The 24905-nt window shown below is 38.1% G+C and overlaps 1 protein-coding gene across 1 annotated transcript in view; it reads right to left on the bottom strand.

The window, feature by feature from the left end:
• The window catches only part of DST (dystonin), a 387485-nt gene that overhangs the window by 269188 nt on the left and 93392 nt on the right, over window positions 1–24905 (bottom strand). The window contains 1 exon segment of the mRNA XM_017893233.1: window positions 14611–14672. Within this exon segment, the coding sequence (XP_017748722.1) occupies window positions 14611–14672 (62 nt within the window).

Here is a 24905-nt window from a genome sequence, read left to right as displayed (position 1 = left end):
CGCTCTGTCGCCCAGGCTGGAGTGCAGTGGCCCGATCTTGGCTCACTGCAAGCTCCGCCTCCCGGGTTTACGCCATTCTCCTGCCTCAGCCTCCCTAGTAGCTGGGACTACAGGTGCCCACCACCTCGCCCGGCTAGTTTTTTTGTATTTTTTAGTAGAGACGGGGTTTCACCAGGTTAGCCAGGATGGTCTCGATCTCCTGACCTCGTGATCCGCCCGTCTCGGCCTCCCAGAGTGCTGGGATTACAGGCTTGAGCCACTGCGCCCGGCCGGAAATGGGGTTTTCTATTTGATTCTATGGAAAAGAATATATTAGACCTTCAAAGAAACCTGACTACATCTACAATAAGACAACAGTGGTTAAGAACAGCAAAGTCAATTAGTAACTTTGGACAAATATATTAATCTCACCTATGAATATGAGTAAACTTCCTACTACCTAGCTATAAATGGAGAAACTGGTTTATCCAGTGGACAGAACATAGAAAGCAGTCAGAAAAATGAAACCTAACTTGGGCCCCCACTGGTCAACCTGTTGGACTTGGGGCCTCAGTTTCTATCCTATAATTAAATAGACCTTTTCAGCTTTATAAGAAGAAAGTCACCATAAGTTTATTTTTCTTTTCCTGCAGACTAACGTTTATCTCACGCCTACCAAAGCAAGCCTTTCACTTCTCCATCATAGAAGTAATATATTATACTAGTGGGAAAAAAAGCTTTATTTAGTTTCATATTCATTCATTACACATCAAATTCCTTAGTACGGTCTGAGGAAAACAGCAGTGTATCAGACAATATGCTAGAGGCCGCAGATGCGTTGTTTCTTTTAACAGACATAACCCTGTCCTCATGCAGCTTAAAGTCTAGTTTTGAACAGCAAACCAAGTCTAGTGCTTTAATCCTCCCACTACAGAACTGTAAAAAGAAAATAAATCTTGGGGCCCCAAAATCACTAAGCTAAAAGAGAAAAGTCAAGCTGGGAACTGCTTAGGGCAAACCTGCCTCCCATTCTAGTCAAAGTCACCCTCTGCTCACTGAGATGAATGCATATCTCATTGCTTCCTTTGGAAAGGCTAATCAGAACTCAAAAGAATGCAATCATTTGTCTCTTATCTACCTGTGACCTGGAAGCTACCTCCCCACTTTGAGTTGTCCCACCTTTCTGGACTGAACCAATGTACATCTTACACATATTGATTGATGTCTCATGTCTTCCTAAAATGCATAAAACCAAGCTGTGCCCCAACCACCTTGGGCATATGTCTTCAGGGCCTCCTGAGGCTATGTCATGGGCACACGTCCTCAACCTTGGAAAAATAAACATTCTAAATTAATTGAGACCTGTCTCAGATTTTCAGGGTTCACAGAACACATACACTTCCAAAGTGAAGATCTGTACAACATGATTTAGAATCTGTTGGCACCACTGAAGAAAGTGAAATTTTTTTTCTGCTTTGAAAATGCCTTAGAAATTACCCTTTTCCAGCTAAAACAATGACCTTCAGGAATGCTGCTTGGCTTCTTTGCATACTTTTATCTGTATCTCTAAACTCTTGCATAGAGTGTCTACTGAAGAAGAATGTAAATAGAAATTTATAGCTACACAACAAGGGCGGGGCATACCAGCCAAGATAGAGTATATGAGGGAATGCTGAAAGAAATTAACACAGAGCAAAAAGGCCATGTGCCCTAGCATAGTGCTTTCTTTCTACACCTCTGTCTCCATTTCTTCTTCATGATTCAAGATTCTGTGTCTTTCTATTGTGGCACAATGCAATGGCATGATGTAGTTCTGTGGAGGCAGGAAGGACGAAGGACTAAATCTCAGCTCTGCCAACATTTTAGCTACTTCATGTTGGGCAGATAACTTCTCCTCCCTGAGCCTCAGTTTTCTCACTGATAAAATAAGGATTAAATCAGAAATGTATGTAATGTATCTAGTGCAGGGCCAAGCACATAATAAGCACTAAATAAATGGTATTGATAGTAGTGGTAGTAATAATGGTAATAAGGAATAAGAAAGTCAAGAAGAAGAAAAACTATAAATTGACCACAAGATAGAACTAAAGTTATTTGAGGGAATTACTGAATAAAATTTTGGTGTTCTTAATTTGAAAAGACAGTTCACAATTTTATCAACAAACACTAAAATGACTTATAATTGCTTAAATGACCCTCATAAGAGAAAAGAAAAAGTTTGTCTTCTTGTCATGAAATAGCTTTAGGTTCAAAAGATATTTTGCTATTAATCCATTTTCCATTCTATATAAATACGTTCTTGTTCTATATTCTTCAAAAATGTCCATTTCATAAAAGTCTCCAAAAAGGCTATAGAAACTGTTTCCAATTAAAGCAGGCTGGCAGGGCTTGGTGGCTCACATCTATAATCCCAACACTTAAGGAGACCAAGGCGGGAGGATCATTTGAGAACAGGAGTTGAAGACCAGTCTGGCCAACATATTGAAACCTCGTCTCTATTAAAAAACACAAAAAATTAGCTGGGCGTGGTGGCTCATGCCTGTAATCCCAGCTGCTCAGGAGGCTGAGGCACAAGAATCCCCTGAATCCAGGAAGGAGAGGCTGCAGAGAGCCGAGATCATGCCACCGCACTCCAGGACAGATGACAGAGCAAGACTCTGTCTCAAAAAAAAAAAATTAAATAAATAAATAAATAAATAAATAAAGCAGGTTAAAGAGACATGACACTTAAATGCAATACCTGACCCTGAGTTGGTCCTTGCCCTCGGGGAAGAGAGGATGATGAAAAAGATCAACACACAAGACTGAAATACAGACATTAAAATATTATACCAATATAAATTTATGAAGTTGCTAACTGTGTGGTCCAAAACAGAATAACCCTATTCTTAGGAAATACATACTTAAGTATTTAGAGGTAAAAGATCATGGTATATATAACTTACCCTCTAATGGTTCAGATAAAAAGTACACACACTCACACACACACACACACACACACACACGTAAGCAGTTGGGGAGAGAGAAAAATAAAGCAAACCAGGTAAAACATTAACAAGAGCTCAATCTGGGTAAAGAGTATATCAGTGTTCCTTGTACTACTTTATTTTGCAACTTTTAAAGTTTAAAATCTTTCCAAACAAATAGTTTAAAATACAAAATAAATCTCTGGTCCATCCCTACTTAGTAGTCTTTCACATATCTTGTCATCCAAAATTGTCATGTGATTATATAATCTTGCTCTTGGAAAGCAAATCAGACACCACCTAGTTCACCTTCCTAACAATACACCAATCAATTCTTTTCCATTTCTGATAGGTTATAACTCAAGGTCCACATGATTTTGTTGGAAATTCCATGATAACTAGGGAGTGCTCTGTCCCATGAAGCTATCGGTAAGGGTTTTATATCAGGCAGTTGTAACTATTCATACATGTAGTAAGCTGAATGGCAGCCCGAACATATCAAGTCCTAATCCCTGGAAACTATGAATGTTATCTTATTTGAAAAAGATTACAAGTTTGTGTAATTTGTCACAGCAGTCATAGGAAACTAATACTAACATTGTCCCTCAGTAACTGGGGAACTGGTTCCAGGACCCCCCAAGGATATCAAAATCCACAGATGTTCAAGTCCTTAACATAAAATGGCATCATAATTACATATAACCTACATATATCCTCCTGGATACTTTAAATCATTTCTAGATTCCCTGTAATATCTCATACAATGTAAATGTTATATAAACAGTTGTTATTCTGTATTGGTTTCTTATTTGTATTTTTTAAAATTTTGTTATTTTTTATTTCTGATATTTTAGATTCATAGTTGGTTGAATCTTCACAAGTGAATCCTCCAGTATATGGAGGCCCAACTGTATACCTTTAGATCAAAAAACACTTAATGGGCACTGAGGATGTATCAAGGTATTTTTTACACTGATCTTAAATCTTCATTCCTGAAACTATCCAGTAATATCCTCCTAGGATTAAATAAGTTGAACACTGCACCCTTTCTTACATGACTGCCCAATGAACATCTGAAAGCATTCTGATCACCCTTCCCCTTAATCCCCTCTTCTCAAGACCACTTCTCCAAGAGCTTCCATCCTTCCTCATCATCATAGATGCCTCCTTGTAGACACTTTCTCTTAAAACGCATTGTCATGAACTGTACAAAACAGTTTGGTTGTGGCCTCCCCAGGGAAGAGCACAAAAAGGCTATGCACCCTCAGCTCTTAAGATAGCCTGAGACAGCATTCAGCAGCACCACTGTTGTAAATCTGAGGTCAACAAACCCCTAGTCTTATCACATGGATTACTGCTATGACAACCCTTCTGCATCCTACAGGTGGACATTTCAACCTTTGAGCAGAACTTCACATTTTTCATTGTTAAATGTTGTCCTTTTGATGAGACCAGAGGTCAAACTTTTAAAATTACTTCGAGGATATATTTCATCATCTATTACAAAGGGTATTGTTCCTGTCTGTAAAACTGATTTAAGTGTGCCTTCCCTGACTTCATCTAAGTGTCTGCTACAAAGCAGAGGGAAGAACAAGAGAGAGTTCCCTGGGCTAAGCCAGTAGTCACCTCCCTACAGATTTCTCACCCAGTGAGGATTTACTGAGCTCCCATGTCCATGAAGACAGTCAGACATGTCATGGAATTCACAATACAGTTTAGTTCCCTAATGCCTGCGTATGAAATGTAGGATTCTTCCTAAAATGCCAGTATGTCACTCTTGTTCTCAAAAACTTCCAACAGTCTCCTTGGCTAACCAATCATATCTGTTTCTTATCTAGCTTCATCTTTTTCTGTCCAAACTGATCGCCTTCTAGCAAGCCTTAGCAGTCCAGCACACCAGCCTCCTTGTGACCCCCACCCTCCTCTGCACCTAGCTTAAGTCAAACTCCCTGCCCTGGCACAGACTCATACTACTCAAAGTCACCCCAAGTCTCCAGGCTCTGACCTCGTAAAACCCTTACTGTTTGTCTACTCATTCTGGCACTTTATCATATGCTGCTGTACATGACTGTTTAATAGTTTCACACATATATATTTAATATCTCCAACAAATGGCAAGCTATATAAAAACAGAGAACTTCTCAAACTGTATTTCAAATACAGCCCTGGTTATACTAGAAGTGCAACATACAGGTCTATTGAAAGTAAGCACAGTGTTATTGAGAGAAGAGAGACAGACTCTCTCATATTGTTTTACATTGTTTTATACTCAGAAAAAGAAAGAGAAGCAAAACTAAAGGTAGGTAGCCCAGCGCCTAGGAACCAGACTCGAAACCAAGGAATCAGACCCAAAACCAGGCCTGGGCCAGCCTGACCAAAGCCTAGTAGTTAAAGATCCGACCCCTGACCTAACTGGTTATCTATAGATTCTAGACATTGTCTGGAAAGGCACTGTAAAAATCCCTGTCCTGTTCAGTTTCGTTCTGATTACTAGTGCATGCAGCCCCCAGTCACGTACCCCCTGCTTGCTCAAATCAATCACGATCCTGTCACACGGACCCCCTTAGAGTTGTGAGCCCTTAAAAGGGACAGGAATTGCTCACTCGGGGAGCTCGGCTCTTGAGACAGGAGTCTTGCCAATGCTCCTGGTCGAATAAACCACTTCTTTCTTTAACTCGGTGTCTGAGGAGTTTCATCTGAGGCTAGTCCTGCCACATTATTCTGGACTTTTTTTTAATTGATTAAGGAATTTATCACCAATAAATCATTATTCTTCATGACAGCAAAAAAATTCATAATTTATTAATCCCAATCTGCTACTTATCTAAAAAAGAATCTTTCATACTCTTCTATATATCTCTTAAAATCTTGAAGCTGTCAACTATTTTTTCACATTTATAAAAACCTGATTTGCAAGATTTGCTCCTAAATTCTACACTTTGGGGTGTTAATCAGACATTTCTCCAAAAACCAACTCTTCCTTAACTACATACACTGTTATCTCTTACAGTATAACAGACGTAACTTAAACGTGAAGTCCTATTTGTAAAGGAATCAGACCAATGTCCAAATGTCAAGTTCAGCTTTGGCCTTTTTTATCTTTCATCACTCAACTAAAAATTATTCTCAAGAATTCAATATAACAGAAAGAGCAAAGAATATGAAGTCAGGGAGAGTGAGGTATAATTTTAACTTTCTCCTTAGACTTCTGTGTAGCCTACAAGAAGTTAGGTAATCTCAGCCTTGTTTTCCATAGCAGCCTTGAGAATTACTAGCTGTATGCCCTTGGGAAATTATGGAATCTGGGTATCAGTTTCATCATCAGTCACACAGGCGTAACAATAATCAGGACCTCTCCACAGGATTGCTGTGAAAATTAAACATATTAAGACATGAGAGTGACAGATCCTGGTTAGCTCTAAAACAACATTAGCTGTATTGCAAAGTACTGAGCATACAGTAGGGGATCAATGAAAGATAGCTACTATTAGTCTGTACACTATATTAGAATACTTACTGGTTATGCTAAATGAAAGAGATGGTTATTTATATGTTTATATCCATTTATCTACAACAGGATTCTCAAAATATAGCCCCAGGTCAGCAGCATCAGCATTTTATTAGAAATATAAATTCCTGAAATTTGTTAGAAATGCCAGTTTTCAGGCCACCCCAGACCTAGTGAATCAGAAGCTCCTGGGATGGGGCCCAGCAATTTTAACAAGCCCTCCAAGTGAGTTTGACAAGGCTACAGTTTAGGAACTACTAACATAAATCTAAGGTCTGGGAAAAAACGTCTTATTTGTAGGTTTTAAGAACCCAAAGCAATACACTCTACTAAGCAGCATTTTTCATTAGTCCTTTATAAAGTTAATGCTTCGAAAATTCTCCTATTTTGGCTGGGCGCGGCAGCTCACGCCTGCAATCCCAGCACTTTGGGAGGCTGGGGTGGGCAGACCACCTGAGGTTAGGAGTTCGAGACCAGCCTGACCAACATGAAGAAACCCCGTCTCTACTAAAAGTACAAAATTAGTTGGCATGGTGGCACATGCCTATAATCCCAGCTACTCAAGAGGCTGAGGCAGGAGAATCACTTGAACCCGGGAGGCAGAGATTGCGATGAGCCAAGATCGCACCATAGCACTCCAGCCTGGGCAACAAGAGCAAAACTCCATCTCAAAAAAAAAAAAAAAAAAAAAAAAAAAAAAAAAAAAAAAAAACTTCCCCTATTTCATCTGAGCCCACAGATGTAAAATTTTCTTGTTATGTAAAATTTGATAACTTTGCAATGGTCATAACCACAGAGGAAACAGAGCTTTTTTTTCTATTCTCTCAATGATACCACTGTGTTCTCAGCTTGAGGATTTATATTTTCTTCCCGCCACCAAATCAGACAATAAAGAATAGTGTGATTGATTTGGTGGAGTCATGAAGTCACTGACTTCATTACGTGGGCAAAGAGTATCTGTGCCATGAGTAAATTAAGCTTTCCAAAGTCATGATGGAAGAGTGATAAAATCTGTGATAGTTGGGTGTCTCCCATGTAGTAACCAAGTAGATGACTCACAAACAGGGTGTGTCCAACAATGGCATCCAGGGCCTCTTCCTCTCCAAATGCATTTATGTGTCAATAAATTAAAGTTTACAAAAAGAAAAAATATTTAGACCAAACAGCCTCTTACAAATGTGAAGGAATAAATTTACAATATAGCTGATCAGGATTGAAGAATATATTTCCACCATAAATTGCCAATTAGATGGATCCTATGCAAGGAAACCACATTATATAGACTTCTCTGGACTCCAACCTTCCCCTAAAAATCATTCACCCCCTTAAATTACTCCTCCTAAACAGTCTCTCATGGCTCAAGTTCTAATTCCAGGTCCAAGTAAGTGATTAAAGGGAATCTTCCAATGATAGCTGGTAACGTGCTTCAGAAAATAAAGTCCTTCCTTCTTTCTCTGTCCCCCACCCCATTCCCTGAGAAAAGCAAAAGCTAAATCAGTACTTAACTCATAGGTGCCATTTCTCATATTGTCGTCCTGTGAATTTCTAGACAGCAAAGTGCACGAGATGAGTAACAAGTAGTTATATAAAACCCTCTAATATAAAGAGGGAGTACCTAGTTTCTTAGGTAGAATAGGCAGAAATAAATGCTGTAAATGACAAAAGAATGTCATCAATTTTATATTTTGGAACAATTCTCCAGGTAAAATTTAGCGAACTGAAGACACAGGTATTTCCAGTAACAACCAGCTCTTACTCTAGTTCTGCAGTTTAAATTATGCTAAAGAATAAAACATAAATGTTCCTGATACCAGTAATTTATCTAGAAACCATGATTTGCAAGGTAAATGATCTGTGTGTTACCTGCACTTTATTCTTAAAAGTATTCTGAAGAATGATGAATCAAAACGAAAACATTCTTAGCAGAACAATCAGTTTCAAGGGCAAGCTTAGTCACACAACTGAATCACTGGAACACTAAAATTTAAATACATCTGGAAAAAAGCCACAGATGTCTGCTCACCAACAAATACAAGTTTTAATTAATTCGCCAATTTGCTTTAAACAAATGTAATTTTAGCTCTGAAAAATACAAAATAAGGCCATATTAATTTTTTTCTGGAGAAAAGGTTATATTTTAAAAGTTCTCAGGGCCCACCCTCAAGCAGCCTTGGCCCAGGGCTGGGGTGTGTAGGGCACCAGGATGTGAGTGGGAAAGCCAGATGAAGCAGCAGTGGTTGAAGGCCAGGCTGAGGGCTTGGCGTCATCCGCTGAGACTATATAGAGTTTAGTGTCATCTGCTGGACTGTTGAGTGAAAAATATTCTCTGACCTGATCCTGAATTTTCCTTGATAATCAAAAGATTAAGAAACAGGGTCACACCATGTTACCCAGACTGGACTCAAGAGACTCTCCCACTTCAATCTTCCAAGTAACTGGGACTACAGGTGTGCACCACTGTGCCCGGCCCAGAACTGTTTTCTTAATTTCATTTTTGGATTGTTCTTTGCAAGTGCATAGAAACACAATAGTTTGTTAAATATTGATATTGTATGCTTCAACCTTACTGAACTCATTTATTCATTCTGGTAGTTATTATGGTGGTTTCCTAGGGATTTTCTTTAAACAAGATGCTATCATCTGCAAATAGAGATGGTTTTACCTCTTCCGACTCAGTAAAACCATCAATAAGAGATTGATGTGTTTCATTTCATTTTCTGGCCTAATGCTCCTGATTCTTTCTAATGTTGTATTTTGCTGTTTGGATGTATCATAATTATTTTTACCAATCTCTTATTGATGAACATGTAGGTCATTTCCAACCTTTTGCAGTTATAACAGTGCTGCAATAAATAACCTATTACATAGAGTAATATTTCTCAAACTTTTGGTCTCAGGATTACTTTACCTTTTTATGTATAAGTTGCAAGTTTGGGCTTAGAAAGAATTTAATAATCACGAAAATTTTGTTTTCTTATAAAGTTGCTTTAATATTTGACATTAATTGTTACCCTATCTAGATATTTTAAATGATATAATAAAACAAATGATGTCACAAATTAAATATTTAACTTTTAAACAATAATATTTTAGAGACTGCTTTTTTCTGGATAAACAAGGACTTTTAAATCAAGGAACTAAATATCTTGAAATTTTTAATCAGGTTCCATGTTCCTAATTTTAACGGGTGCTAGTTCACAAGTGGTAGTTAATTCTTCACTAATCAGCCAGATGAAAGTGGAGATCCAAAGGGACCCTCTTCTAAGGAAGCAACATACGCAAAGCTTAAACATAAATGAGACCATGGTTTGAAAATACAGAGTGGCATACACTCGGTTAAAAGCAATTTGATCATCACGATCATTTGGGCTAAACAGCCATTTGGCTGAAAAGGAATATCCCCCAGTTATGGCTTTTTTTCAAGTATCGGTAATTTTGGAACATCATGGGTTGTTTTCAAGCTTTTGTGCCAGAGTTTTCAGGAAAACTTTTCTAATAAATGCTTTTGTGTTTCTAACTGATTTTCCAAAACATTTATAATTTTGACTTTTTTCCTTTTAATGAGCATGCTTTTGAAATAAGCAAAAAAACAGTAAAAGAAGCTATATCAAAGAGCAAGAAAATCCTCACCAAATATTTTAAGAAGAAAATATTTATGCATATAAATGTAACAGTAACTTATGCAATCATTTAAAAGTTCCACAATGTTTACTTTTGCCAGTTATATAAAGTTTTAAAAATTGACCATGCCAGTATCAACCCTGAGCACTGTGTATATGCTTTTTTATAGCTACATAAATCACAACTTCCCAAGTCACAAAAATTAGCAAACAGTTGAAACTAGAAGGTAAGAAAAGTAAACACAACCCCACATCCAAGGGGGACCTGCTGGGACCTGCAAACTATTGCAGTGCTCAAAGAAGTCAAACACTGGAGACAGCATCTCATTCGAATTCATATTCTCGTTTCACGACTTCTAGTGCAGCTCTACCAGTGTAGCTGTGTGGCAAGTTTAACCTACTTTTAAATGAGGGAACTGAACCAGAAGATTTAGAAGATGCAATCCAAGTATAACTCTAAGTAAAATTAACTTTGAGGTCCAAAAGCTGCCAACCTTTCAGAAGTATGATGAGTGTTCATTGACTCCCTTTCTGTGAGAAGAATGTGCAGGAGAAGAAGAAAAGGAGATTTAAAAAAGGACTCCAGGCCCCAAATAAACCTTTAAAAATCTGTGGAGGGGTAGGCAGGGGGCAAAGAGAGTGCAGCTAACAGGATTACCACAGGCAAGCCATTCAGTGTCCCAGCAGGACTCTAAGGTAAAGAGGCAACACACCTATCAATCTCCTCAAAAAGATTCTGAATCCCAAACTGTAGCTTTTTCTAAAATGAATAAACTAAAAGGAAAAGTACTCAATGTAATAAAAAGAGACACAGATAAGGGAAGTAGATAGGCACCAAAAGCAACTTACACTTAACTTCACAATTTTGACACCATCCAAGTCAACCCACCCTTCTATACCATAAGCTCCCACTTATAGAGTGCCTAACAATATGCCAAGTGCTATCCTTTATGCTTAGTTAGACTATCTCATTTAAATCCTCACACCAAGCTGGCATTACCACCATTTTACAGATGAGGACATAAAGAGATTAAGTTCACACAAATAATGAATTGCAAAGCCTGGACACATCCCCGTTTACCTGACCTCAAAGGTGAGGCTTTTTCTGCACCTCTGTTTGGTGTACATGTCACAGACTGATAACCTTGCAAAAGATGTTTTCCTTTCAAAGATAATTTGTTCAAAGTTAACACAATATACCTTTTACAAAAATGACAAAAAAATATCCAGTAAAGAAAGGCCTGTCTGGAGACTAACCTCTCAAGCACCTCACTGTCCAAAGGAACAGAACAAACAAGAACAGTTCTTGGAGTCATGACAAGGGTGAAAAAAGCAGGGGGAAATAAGTGAATAATATTAAATTTAAATTAACAAGATAAAAATTCAGAAAAGGCAAAACTTTTAAGAATTATTTAAAAGATAGGGAATACATCCCTAGCCTGAGTCAGCACTCCAGGCAACTTATTACAGTACACAAAGCCAAGGACAAGAACGAAGGGTCTCCAGATCCAGGTACAGGGCTCCTTAAGGGCCATCCAATGTGTATCTCCAATTCTCCCTTTCTCTCCCTTCTCTGCCCCATGATTTAAAAACTACTTATGCCTACAGTTAAAAAAGGCAAATCAAAAAATACACACAGAAATATTTTTATCTGAATGATCCTACTTCCATTTCTTCTCTCCTTACTCCTCGTCTTTTATCAACTCATCTTTTCATTATCATCCTTTCCCTTAACATGCATATTAGCATGATCCCACTTTATTAAAAGCTCTTCAAATAACACATTTGTCATTAATTGGAAAGGAATATGGTAGGCCCCAAGAAAGATATAGGACCTACTGCTTACCTTTCCCTGTTTCACCCTGAATATATTCAACATTTCAAGTAAAGAATACAAGAAAACCAATACAGAAGAAATATTTTCCTAATATTAAGACGTTTTATCCAACATTCATATATTTACTTTATATGTCCCACTAACTGCATTATGACCAAATAGTCACCCAAACAAAAGTGTTCAACAATCCTCTTAGTCAGACAAAATGAGGCTGACTGCCTAGTGCAACGTTCCTTTCACCAATTTTAGGTCCAGCATAGAAAAAATCCCATGAAGACTGAATTTTTTCTGATTAATGAATAATAACATGAACCTTAGCAGCCTGGTACCCCAAAATGTTTCGGGATATTTAATCATTTTTCTTCACTTGATTTAATGCTATAACTTCTAGACATAAAAAAAAAAAAAAAAAAAGCAAGATAAGAAGCTATGTTCTGACACACTTGCGTTCTCTATTAGAAATTTTAGTGCACAACTCAGGATTAAAAGAAAAGTCCACACTAAGCTGACACTAAAATAAAACAGAACAAGAACTTAAGCACCTAACTGACAGTGTGAGTTAGCCAAGACCATATTGTCCAGCTTTCCCCCTCCCTAAAGTGGCTCCTTATCTAATAAGAGCTAATTTTAAATTCTGACCCATCTAATAAGAGCTAATTTTAAATTCTGACCCATAATAGACTTCAGGAAACAAACTAACTTGATTATAACCCTAAGCAGTTAGACTGGCATATCATCTATCTATTGGCTACTGTGACTAAAATACTTATTTTCCCAATTCTTAGTATGTTACAGCAGAATTAAGTCTTATTATCTTGGAGATCTATCTAGGAGGTCATTTTGCCCAAAAAAAAAAAAAGGTACATATTCCAGGAAAATCAAGATTTGATCACTTGCTGTCTGACTTTAAAGACTACGTATGTGTAATCACTACATTAAGCCACCTCGAAGGGCTGCTGGAAGGACTCAACAATTTAATGTATGCAACGTGTATTAAACATGATGTGAATATTCTTGCCAGGCACTATGATGGGCCCTCAGAATAAGTAATACAGCCTCTGTCCTCAAACAGCTCAACTAGTATTTTGATGCTTTTAGCAAAAGCAGTCTCTTTATACTAAATCATCTAATTTATGAACCATCCATAAAATGAAAGTCCAAGTCCAACATGCTTGGCACACAGTAGGTCCCCAATAAATATGTCTAGTGCCAGAGCTATGGTTTCCATGAGTCATTTTCATTTGTGCTTCTACTTTTCTCTGGTGTCCACTGCCAGCATCTGTGACTTGATTACCAATCTGGAACCGCAGTAGCTACAGAAGATACGAAGCAACCCTCTTTGCTTCCCTATATATGCCCACCCCTAGATCTCCATAGCTACAGAGACTGCTTAGGACAGCTGCAGCCAAGGGGGCGCCTCTTCAAAGAGCTTGCTTCCCTTAAAGCCACCTCAGGGATAGGAAAATGCCAATGGAGTCTTCAGCTCCAAAAGTCCACACCCCAAACTTTACAGAGGTATCATAGCCTGTAAGGAAGAGATCCTCTCCCATACAGTATGTGCAGAATGAAATAAAAGCTTTGGAGAGGACAGATGAACTGCCACATGCAACATCAGAATTCACAATATATTTCCTCACAAAGCAGAGGGTCTCGACCTTTTATCACTTGTGATTCTCAGTCAGAGAGTGGGTGATGTGCCTTCCCTGAGGGATATTATCGGAATTTGAGAAAAAGGTTCTATCAAGTGGTGAGAGAGACAGGACTGACATATCTCTAAGGTAATTCTGATATGCCCCTGAAATAAAAATCACTTTTACAGAAGATGATTAGACACTATTTACATTACTGGTACCACTCTTAAGCTTCATGATAGTTTAAATAAGATGTGTTGGCTAGCTTAACAACATAACCACATTTAAAATAATGTTTCTACGCGAGAAAACTCCAAATAGAAACATGACCTATTTTAACTTTAGGGCTCTCCATAAAAGGTGGGAGAAAGGGGAAAGTGACCAATAGTTTATTGTGAAATCCTACGGGTTCCTTACACAAGATTTACAGAAGGGCTTCAATGGGGTCCAGTAACTCCATGAAATTATATGCAAATTTTGTGTCTATCTATTTTCTGGATAGTTTATATTCTCAAAATTACCCATGGTACACAAGTACATATTAATTTAAGAACCACAACCATTAACTGCTTCATAAAGAAAGTTAAACATAAGCACCAATCACTGGATTAAATTAAGTATAAGAATAAAATTAGTCTAGACTTCTGTCTCTACAATATCTTTATTCCCATCTAACCTTCTGCCATAGACATAAATCTGATGCCAGAATTTGGTTTGAATCTTGAAAGAGAAAAAAAATCTTACTAAGAAATGTAGGTTTTCCATGCACTAACATATAAATATGTACAGACTTCTGAAACTGTTGAGATTTTATAGATTCCAGTAACAGGTTTTACTAATGTCACAGAATGCACTGTAATCACTGGGTACTTATCTTTCCACCTCCATCATTACCCACCGTTCACACACCAAATAATTACAGATGCCTAAAATGCATGCAAAATTCTCTAGAATTTAAACTTTCAAGATGATTTTCAAAAGCTGTGCTTCAGAACTATATAATCAATTACTGCAAAATAAACTGAAATATTCAGAACAATTCCAGGAAGTGAATGAAATAAAAACTGACCTTCATGAGATGCTGATTTATCCATTTTGTAAATGTTTTCTTCTGAACTTTGTCCCGTTCATCTGGAAGAAAAAAATATATATAAAGATAAGGTTGGTAAAATCTATGAATAGATGACCTTGTGGTCATGGATATAAACAAAAATGAGATATTTAAAAGATATGGTTCAGTATATTCAAAGTTTCTTGTTAAATTTTGGAAACTTCAGGCTCTCTGTAAGAAAGTGTTTAAAGATCTGCTTGTCAGGTTGGTCTCTTCCCAATACTGCATTTACCAATATTCCTCCATTAAACAAATGCCGTCTGCCCCTCTGTCCCATAACCCTTTATTACCACCACCACCACCATGAAGCTGTCTAACCTAAGCCTTGTCCTTGCACTGAATTTCCCAAAGCACTTTACCATATGTACGTCCCATTTGCTCTTCACAGCCATAAGAGGGAGGGTAAGTAGTGTTACTCCCATTTTGTAGAATAAGAAACCAAGACTTAACAAGGATAAAAGACTTGTTCATGATTACCCAGCAAATAGTTTAAAATCTTGACAAAAGGCAAGGCCTAAATTGAGACTTTTTGGCTTGAAGTAGACTCTGGCTGAATATTAATTATTATGCTTAACTATTCAGTGGAATCACTATACTTTTTTTTTTTTTTTTTTTTTTTTTAAAAAATCTCCCTTTGTCCCCAGGGTGGAGTGCAGTGGTGTGATCTCAGCTCACCACAACCCCACCTCTGCCTTCCGGGATCAGTCCCCGAGTAGCTGGGACTACAGGTATGCACCACCATGCCCAGCTAATTTTTTTCTTCTTCTTTTTTTTTTTTTTTTTTTTTTTTTTTAGTAGAGACAGGGTTTCACCATGTTGGCCAGGCTGGTCTCGAACTCCTGACCTCAGGTGATCCGCCCACCTTGGCCTTCCAAAGTGCTGGGATTACAGACGTGAGCGACTGCACCCAGCCTATGCTATTTCTTTCCTAGAGTTCTGTGTTGAACTGTGTAACAAAAAAATGCCCCAACTAGATCTTCACTGTGGACAGTGATCCTGCCCTGGTTCCTACAGACAGTGCAAAGAAGAGTGACAAAAGTTTTCTTCTGATTTAAGGAAAAAGAGCAATTGGAATGCTGTGGTCCCTCAAGCTATTATTTCAAAGGAGAATGAGAACCATCCAACACCTAGAGCTAGCATTCAAAACTATATTATACTATCTTCCTCCTCCCTACCTCTAGACAGCAATTCCTTACTTTCTTATTTCCTTCTTCTGTCCTTTCTGCCTCCAGTGCTACCTCTTTCTCCTTCCCTGGTGGTCTTCTTTCCTCTTCTACCACAATTCAGATGTTCTCCATCCTTTCTCTGGGGGTAAGATATGTCTCAGTCTCTTTCTTCACCTCTTTTTCTTCTCATTCTTCAATCTCTTTTTCTCCTCAATACCTCCTCTATTGTAATATAACTAGAGTTTCTTTGAAAATGTTTGTCCTATTTATTAAAAGTATTTATGTTCTCTAGAATAATTTGAATGTAAACAAAAATATATCAACTGGGGAAAATATATACAATATGAGACAAATGTTACTAATATTATTACAAAAAACCAGCAATAAGAAAGAAAAAGATTAACATCATGAAGTATAAGTGGGCAAAAGCAGACAGTTAATTAATTTTTAAAAAGGTAATGCCCAAGGGTTGAGTGTGGTGGCTTATGCCTATAATCCCAGCACTTCAGGAGGCCAATGAGGGCAGATTGTTTGAGCCCAGGAGTTGGAGACTAGCGTGGGCAACATGAGGAAATCCTTTTTACAAAAAAATACAAAACCTAGCCAGATATGGTGGCATGCACTTGTAGTCCCAGCTACTTGGGAGGCTGAGATGGGTGGGTCATTAGAGCCCAGGAGGTCAAGGCTGCAGTGAGCCACGATGGCACCACTGTACTCCAGCCTAGGTGACACGGCAAGACCTTGTCTCAGAAAAATAATAAAATAACAATTAAAATGTAATGCACACAGGTACTCAACCTCACTAACAATAATAATATAAAATAACACAGATAAGGCTTTCTAACTTATCAAATTGCCAAGATTTTGTTTTTTTAAAAAATTTCACGTTGAAAAGGACATAGGAAGCAGACACACATACTGCTAATGAAAATGTCATTTAATTTAAACTTTCTACACCTGCATTGTTCAATACTGTAGCCACTAGTCACATATACCTATTTAAGGTGACAAAGTTAATTAAAGCAAAATAAAATTAACAATTCAGTTTCTTTGTTGCCCCTAGTCACAATTCAAGTACTCCACAGTCACATGTAGCTAATGGTTAACATATTGAAAAGCACAGAAACAGAATATTCTAATCATCACAGAAATTTCTATCAGCACTGCTCTAGAACAAAGCTCTACTGGACCGCACTGCTTTAGAATAATTTGATATAGACTAATCCCATCACCACAGAAGTTTCTGTCAGACAGAAATGCTCTAAAACAAAGCTCTATTGGACAACATTGCCCTACAACCATGTGTCAATACACATAAAAAGCCCTAAAAATATCTATGACCTTTCCCGGCAAATCTACTTCTAAAATCTATTCTGAAGCTATAATCACAGTATGTACAAAATGTAACTATGAGAATATAAATCAGAGTGTTTACAACAGGAAAATAAAAATTCTGAAAAAACACAAATGTTTAAGAAAAGGAAACACAGAAATTTTAGTAAAGTGATACAATGGTTTGTTCAGATTCAACTTGTAAAACTACTCAGTGACAACATTATCATTTAGAGGTCTCCTATTCTAGTAAGAATGGGAGGCGGGACATATAAAGTAGTTTTTATTTCATAAGCATTTCTTCTCCAAAGTACCTCATTGCAACACCTTCCATTTCCTATCACTGTCAGGGAGAAACAAAAGGTGCTTATATACAGCCTATCTTTAGATTCTGCCTATAACACCTTTTCAGTGCCCCAAACTTCTAATCTACTTCTTGACTTAACATTGAGTACTTAAAAATTAGAGAAAGGGGTGCAGAAACTATTCCCAGACAATAGAAGTTTGCAAATTCTGATTATAAAAGCTCAGAATTCATACTAATTTTTTTTTTCTTTTTTTTGTTTTTTGGAGATGAAATCTTGCTCTGTCGCCTAGGCTGCAGTGCAGTGGCATGATCTCGGCTCACTACAACCTCTGCTTCCCAGGTTCAAGCGATTCTCCTGCCTCAGCCTCCTGAGTAGCTGGGACTACAGGCATGTGCCACCACACCTGGCTAATTGTATTTTTAGTAGAGACAGGGTTTCACCATGTTGGCCAGGATGGTCTTGATCTCCTGACCTTGTGATCTGCCCGCCTCAGCCTCCCAAAGTGCTGGGATTACAGGCGTGAGCCACTGTGCCAGGCCTGGTTTTTTTTCTTTGCTTTGTTTTGTTTGAGACAACAGAGTCTCGCTCTGTTGCTCAGGCTGGACTGCAGTGGCACAATCTTGGCTCACTGCAACCTCCACCTCCCCAGGCTCGAGTGATCCTCTCACCTCAGCCTCCCAAGGAGCTAGGACTACAGGTGCACGTCACCATGCCTGGTGAATTTTTGTACTTTTTGCAGAGATGGGGTTTTGCCATGTTGCCCAGGCTGGTCTCAAACACCTAAGCTCACGCCATCCACCTGCCTCAGCCTCCCAGAGTGCTGAGATTATAGGTGTGAACCACTGCGCCTGACCCTAAAATTGTTTCATTTGCCTGATTCCAAATGTAAAACCCCCAGGCACTTTGCTTAAAACTGCTATCAAAAGCAATGATATTAATAATTGTGAACTAATAATATTATCCACAAAATGTTTATTAATTCCTCCGTTGGCCCCTTAGGGGCATCATCTATACCTCATTCATCTTTGTCTACCACATACTAGATACCACAAAGCCTCTATGCCACAATGCCTCTATGCACTGGACAGAAAGTGTGAAATAATTTTATTTCAGGAAGGACAATCCAACTCAGGAAAACAATATAGAATTACTTGTATATGTACAGTAGTATATACAACTATATCTCTTAAAGCAATAATGGTGTCTTAAATGTCTTTCGGCCTTGCTATTCCTAAACAGTTGGAAACAAACCTGAATTACCAATTTGTATGTAAAGCAGGAACAAGGAAACAGAAACAATTGACTAGTTCTCTTCACTGATAAGTGCAGATTCTGTACTTCCCTCATTTACTCACTCTTCATCCTAGCAGCTATCTGGTCATTTTATGAGTCCAGTGCTATGGCAGTGCTGGTGTCAGAGAGGTATGGTCCATCTTGAACAGGAGCTAGGTAAAAGGAAGCTGAGACCTACTGCGCTGCATTCCCAGATGGTTAATGCAATCTAAGTCACAGGTTGAGAGAGGAGGTCAACACAAGATACAGGTCATAAAGACCTTGCTAATAAAACAGACTGCAGTAAAGATGCTAAAACCCACCAAAACCAAGATGGTGACAAGAGTGACCTCTGGTTGTCCTCACTGTGACACTCCACCAGCACCATGACAGTTTACAAACGCCATGGCAATGTCAGGAAGTTACCCTGTATGGTCTACAAGGAGGAGACATGAATAATCCACCCCTTGTTTAGCATATCATCAAGAAATAACCACAAAAATGAGCAGCCAGCAGCCCTCAGGGCTGCTGTCTACAGAGTAGCCATTCTTTATTCTCAGCTCGCTGCAACCTCTGCCTCCCAGGTTCTCTTGTCTCAGCCTCCTGAGTAGCTGGGATCACAGGCATGCACCACCACACCCGACTAATTTTTATATTTTTAGTAAAGACAGGATTTCGTCATGTTAGCCAGGTTGGTTTCGAACTCCTGACCTCAGGTGATCCTCCTGCCTCGGCCTTCCAAAGTGTTGGGATTACAGGCATGAGCCACGGCACCCAGCCTACTTTCTTAATAAACTTGCTTTCACTCTACTCTATGGACTCACCCTGAATTCTCTCTGGCAAGAGATCCAAGAACCCTCTCTTGGGGTCTGGATCTGGACCCCTTCCCTGTAATACTGGGACCACCAGGCTGCAGAGAAAGCACTGGTCTTGGTTTCTGAAGCTCATCACCTGGAAAGGACACCTGACAGAAAGGCAGTGTGGTAAGCATACCAACTGAGAGAAGTACGTGGCACTCACCATGTATGCAAGCACCAAAGAGAGAAGGACCAACCTCATCCAGGGCTGTCACATGGGGCGTAAAGGAGAGAAAGTAGGGTAGCGAGACAGAAACCAGCCATGTGTCAATTTCTCCACCAGAAAGAAACTCTGACTTAATCATTTAACACTGAAAGAGCTGTGGTTAGGACCCAACTATTATGCTTCCCTACAGAGTTGCTTCCACTATCCCCAAGATACTGTCATTTTTCAAATGGAAGTGCTGACCACATCTCAGTCACAGACAGGGAGCTGGGGAATCTGACTCTGTGATGTGATGTGAACTTTGGACAAGTGACTGCAAACAATGGAAGTTCTGTGCCAAAGTCTAGCACTCATATCACATTTTTAGCAGTGCTTTTCTAAGCATCCAGCAAAAACAGAGTAAACGAAAAAATTACTTCCTAGGTAATATCCATATTATTCCCATTAAATAACAGCCAAGGCACCTGATGCTAAATCCTAAAGAAAAAAAAAATTATAACACATTAAAAATCTTTGTAATTCAAGAATAGAGAGTTTCTATATCAAGTCACAAAATAAATTTAATGTATTATGTGTTATTATATAAACTACTTTCCTCTTGGGTACAAAAGGGTTAACAAAATAGATTTCTTCTTTTCTAAGTGAATAAAAACTGGTCCTTATAGTTCAAGGATTATGAGGTAAAACAGATTCTATAGATAAATTGGCTAATTACTTACCCAAGTGGTATATTAAGAAAGCTGATTTAATCAAATTATTTACCTCTAAGTACAGAGGATAGGTTCACTTAAATAATATAACTATACAAAGGTTCTTTCAATCAATGAGGTTTTGTTGTTGTTGTTGTTGTTGTTGTGCTAGAGGCTCAAAAGCACTGCTAATAACATGATATTTGGTAGGTACCACTGAGGTAATACCTAGGAATTACGATCCATAACTAAAGTACGTAAGATACAAAGACTAAAGTTAACTAAGTAACACACGTAAATCATAAATTATGATACTGTTTTCTAACAGGAACAACCTAAACCTTTTCTTTAAAACCACAATCAACTTAAATGAGTCCCATTCCAATACCAAAGTATGCTCTTTAACATGAGAAGATTCCCACAATGCTACAGTAATGAGAAAAGAGTTAATGTGAATTTTAAAGGCTTCAACTTTCTTCAAGAGAGCAGAAAATAATTTAAGTCTGGGAAGACTTTGTAAATCACACCATTTTCCATACACATTATTTCAAAAGGGAGTTATTTCAGAAGAGAGTATTCCAGATTACACCATCTAATTTTCCAATTACAAGTCTCATAATGGTTCTTCATTTCATTTCAGTTAGAGATGTCTAACACTGAGATTTATATTTAGGGCAATGTTGCTACAGCAACAAAAGGAAAATCATTCCTGTGATTTTAAACAATTGAACTTTTATAACATTCCTCTATTTGAAAATTATTTCATTTATAGATTAAGTTTTCAATAAAATATATATTTATATCCCCTTATAATGTGCAACAGCTGAAAATATGTAACGACACTGAAGACAAAGAATAACAGAATTTCAGGGGAACAAATAAATGCAAAAAGAGCACTGATTATCACAATCTATATTGACTGGTTTTCAGTGAAATCCAAAAAAAGCTAAACTCACTCAGTACCACACACACAGTAAGTATTGAGATTATATAAATACATATTCTGTGGACCACAATAGGCGGGGGGCGTTCTCTCCAGGGAGCCTCAGAAGTTGTCCTGATTTCGGTACAGGTTTTTGAAAGGTGCCAGACAATCAGCTAAACTATCGCCATGCAAACCAAAGCAGGTAGTGCAACTTTCCCTTCCCGGTTCTGAAAACATGAAAGTGATAGTATACGTAATACTACTAACCCATACAGCACATCAGTCCCACCAGCTTTGCGTTCCAATCTTGACCATTTTTCATGAGCTGTCCCATCATTCTGCAGGAAATCTGTGCAGCAGTTCCCTAAACTCTCTCCGTACAAACTCTGATGTGTCAGAGTCCTGTTAACTTTCTATGTAGAAAAGAAAACACTGACTAGACACTCCTACTTGCAAGCTGAAAACTAGTCAACACCTCCTTTTAAACAAACATTAACAAAGCCAGACTCCTCTACTATTTTTGTAGGGGATATATACAACTGTTACTAAAAAGAAACTAAATTGTCTATTTCTCCTTTCCAGTTTAAAGTTGTTCTTAAGAAGTCCTTTAAAAAAAAGTTTTAATTCCTGTTTTTTTGTTTTGCAATGAGGCAAACCAATAGGATGTTAGATTTCACAGCTGAACTAACTCATCACATTCTCTCTTCTAACACCCCAGGCAGAATTCCCCTGCAATAAAAAGAAAAAAAAAATCCAGCCTAACTTGTTTAACTTATCCCTGATATGTGTGCTAGGAACATGATTTGGAAGGATCACCTTTATAGGTTAGACATACATCCTTCTGGGAGAAAACTACTTTTGGGTATTTCTTTATGTATGCCTTATAGATAAATTTTCATTTGGTTTTCACAATAATTCTGAGTTGGGTAGTACTGTCCTCAGTTTAAAGCTGTGAAAATTAAAGTTCTAGAGATTAAGAATGTAGCCTAAAATTCCACAGCCAAAGTGGGATCTTAAGAAGTCTGATTCCAAACCCTTTATGTCATCAAACAATAGAACCCCTAATCTAATAATGCAGGAAAAGCAAGGTGCCTCCAATTTAGGAGCACTTCACTTCTAAGTATGAATGAATGAACAATGAAAAGTCAAGACATGAGAACTCTTGTTCTAAACAAGCAAAAGACCAACTATCTTCAGCATTCTTATGTTTGTCTGAAACATTAGACCAATAGACCTTCCTGAATAGAAACTGTATGTATACACATTTAACTCCAAAAAAAAAAAGCAAACAAAAATGATCACTACTTATTTCAACAATAGAGAACCAGCATTCAATCATACCACAATACTGCTGGATTAACAGTTGCCAAGATGCTTTGAAACATCTTTATATGATTTTCTAACCGTATTCTAAATATACTATAAATGAATAAATTGTACCTGCTCCTGCTGAGAAGTTCAAAGTATCTGCTTAGTAAATAGCCCTTCTCTTCCTATCTCTCCTTTTCAAATTATCTTTAGAGTCCTTGCCTCCACTACAGGAAAGTCTGAGCCTGTCTATTTCACTGAAACCAGGATGATAAAAATAATAGCAAACACTTAGAGAGCACTCATTATTTGCCAGGTATTGTTCTCAATTACACACACATATATAACACACATACACTGCACATTATACTCTTAACAATCAGTGAGATAACTTCCATTTACACATGAAGAAATGAGGCACCTAGAGGTTAAACAACTTGCCCAGGATCATGAAGCTACCAAGAGCAGAGAATGCAGTTTGTAAAAGCCTACTCAATATTATAATTTCATATTTCGGAAATAAAATTCTAACTTTAAAAAATGAGTTAAAAATAAAAAGTAAAGCTTGGGCCAGGCATGATGGCTCACGCCTGTAATCTCAGCACTTTGGGAAGCTGAGGCAGATGGATCACCTGAGGTCAGGAGTTTAAGACCACCTGCCCAACATGGTGAAACCCCGTCTCTACTAAAAATACAAAAAATCAGCAGGGCATGGTGACAGGCACCTGTAATCCCAGCTACTTGGGAGGCTGAGGCAGGAGAACTGCTTGAGCTTGGAGGCGGAAGTTACAGTGAGCCAAGATCACACCACTTTACTCCAGCCTGGGCGACAAGAGCCAAACTCCGTCTCAAAAAAAAAAAAAAAAATGTAAAGCTTGGCCCAGTTGTCAATGGTGGGAATCCACAGAAGATGGAATTTACCTTCTGTAGCTTAATGATTCTAAAAAGTGGGAGGGAGGGGAGCTGCAATGCTTTACTAAGAAGTTACATCAGAATTTAAGGCAGGGATGAGATTTCTGAGTTTAAGGATCAGATGTGAATTTTAAAAGATGGAGAAACACTTTGAAAAGGACTGTATCAAAAAAAAAAAAAGGTAAACATGAAGGTAAAATGGAGGGAGAAGAAAGGATGGTAGTCAGTTTTCCTATTACTGCCTGGAAATAGCTCTGTGGTACAACGCAGTAAAAATATTGCAAGTGAACAGCTGTAATATTGTTGGTGTTACAGAAGAAAGAAGAAAGGAATAGTTGGGATTGTTGAAAAGATCAGTTCCTGAAAAAGTTAGATAATGGATGGTTGGTGAACAGGGAGCTGGGTGAGAACAAATCAAAGAGGCTGCACTTCACCACCCCATCCCCTGTGGAATCCCATCTCAAACCACCTGTGAGCTACCAGCTCACACCCAATCATCAGCTGACAGCACTGCCTCACTCTAGTAACACCTCACTTGCCTACCTGATTTGATCTTCAACCACAGAAATCTCAGCCAACATTACTTGGTGACTGGAAGTTGTAGCTGCCACATAGTTGAAATGGGTAATAGGAAAAAGTGTCCACTCTCATTTTAATTGAAAAGTCTTACCAAATATTCATTCCACAGGAACATCAGTATGGTTTATTTCTATTAGTATAGACCTACAACTGATGTTCATGTTCTAGTCAATCCAACTTTCATTCACTCGTCTGTGACTCACCTCTGTGGAAGGGCAGACTTAGAGGAAGCTACTTAATAACACTGAGCCTTAGCCACAGACCACTCCCCAGCCACTAGCCCCTCCACCCTACTTTTGTTAAAAGGAAGGTCCTCACCAGGAAAATTCTACCAAATTTATCACATAAAATTATTCATCATTAAGAAAGTTTGCAAAATACTTTAGGACTCCATAGGTGAAAGTATACGAATGCTGTTATTTCCCAGTAATTTCTTAGCTTAGTTACTAATGCAAAGTCCTATATACATAAAGCCTACAGTTGATCTCACAATAATAAATATTGTCTGCCTCTGTTTTGGCAACAAAAGATTCTCATGTTGCTGCATGTACAAAGAAATATTGTAAGGCATTGCTTAAGAAAAGCTTTCTTCTTGCACATTTCAAAAGAAGTGTGGAAATAACAAGTCCGACACACAGCTACAGTAAAATCTTCAGATTTATACTACCTGGCAGTACATGAAGAAATTATACCATATTAGAAATAAGACAATTCTTTTTTTTTTTTTTTTTTTTTTTTT

The sequence above is a fragment of the Rhinopithecus bieti genome, unplaced genomic scaffold (assembly GCF_001698545.2).
Source record: "Rhinopithecus bieti isolate Rb0 unplaced genomic scaffold, ASM169854v2 scaffold_23303, whole genome shotgun sequence".
Taxonomy (NCBI): domain Eukaryota; kingdom Metazoa; phylum Chordata; class Mammalia; order Primates; family Cercopithecidae; genus Rhinopithecus; species Rhinopithecus bieti.
This window is presented reverse-complemented; position numbering and strand designations above follow the sequence as displayed.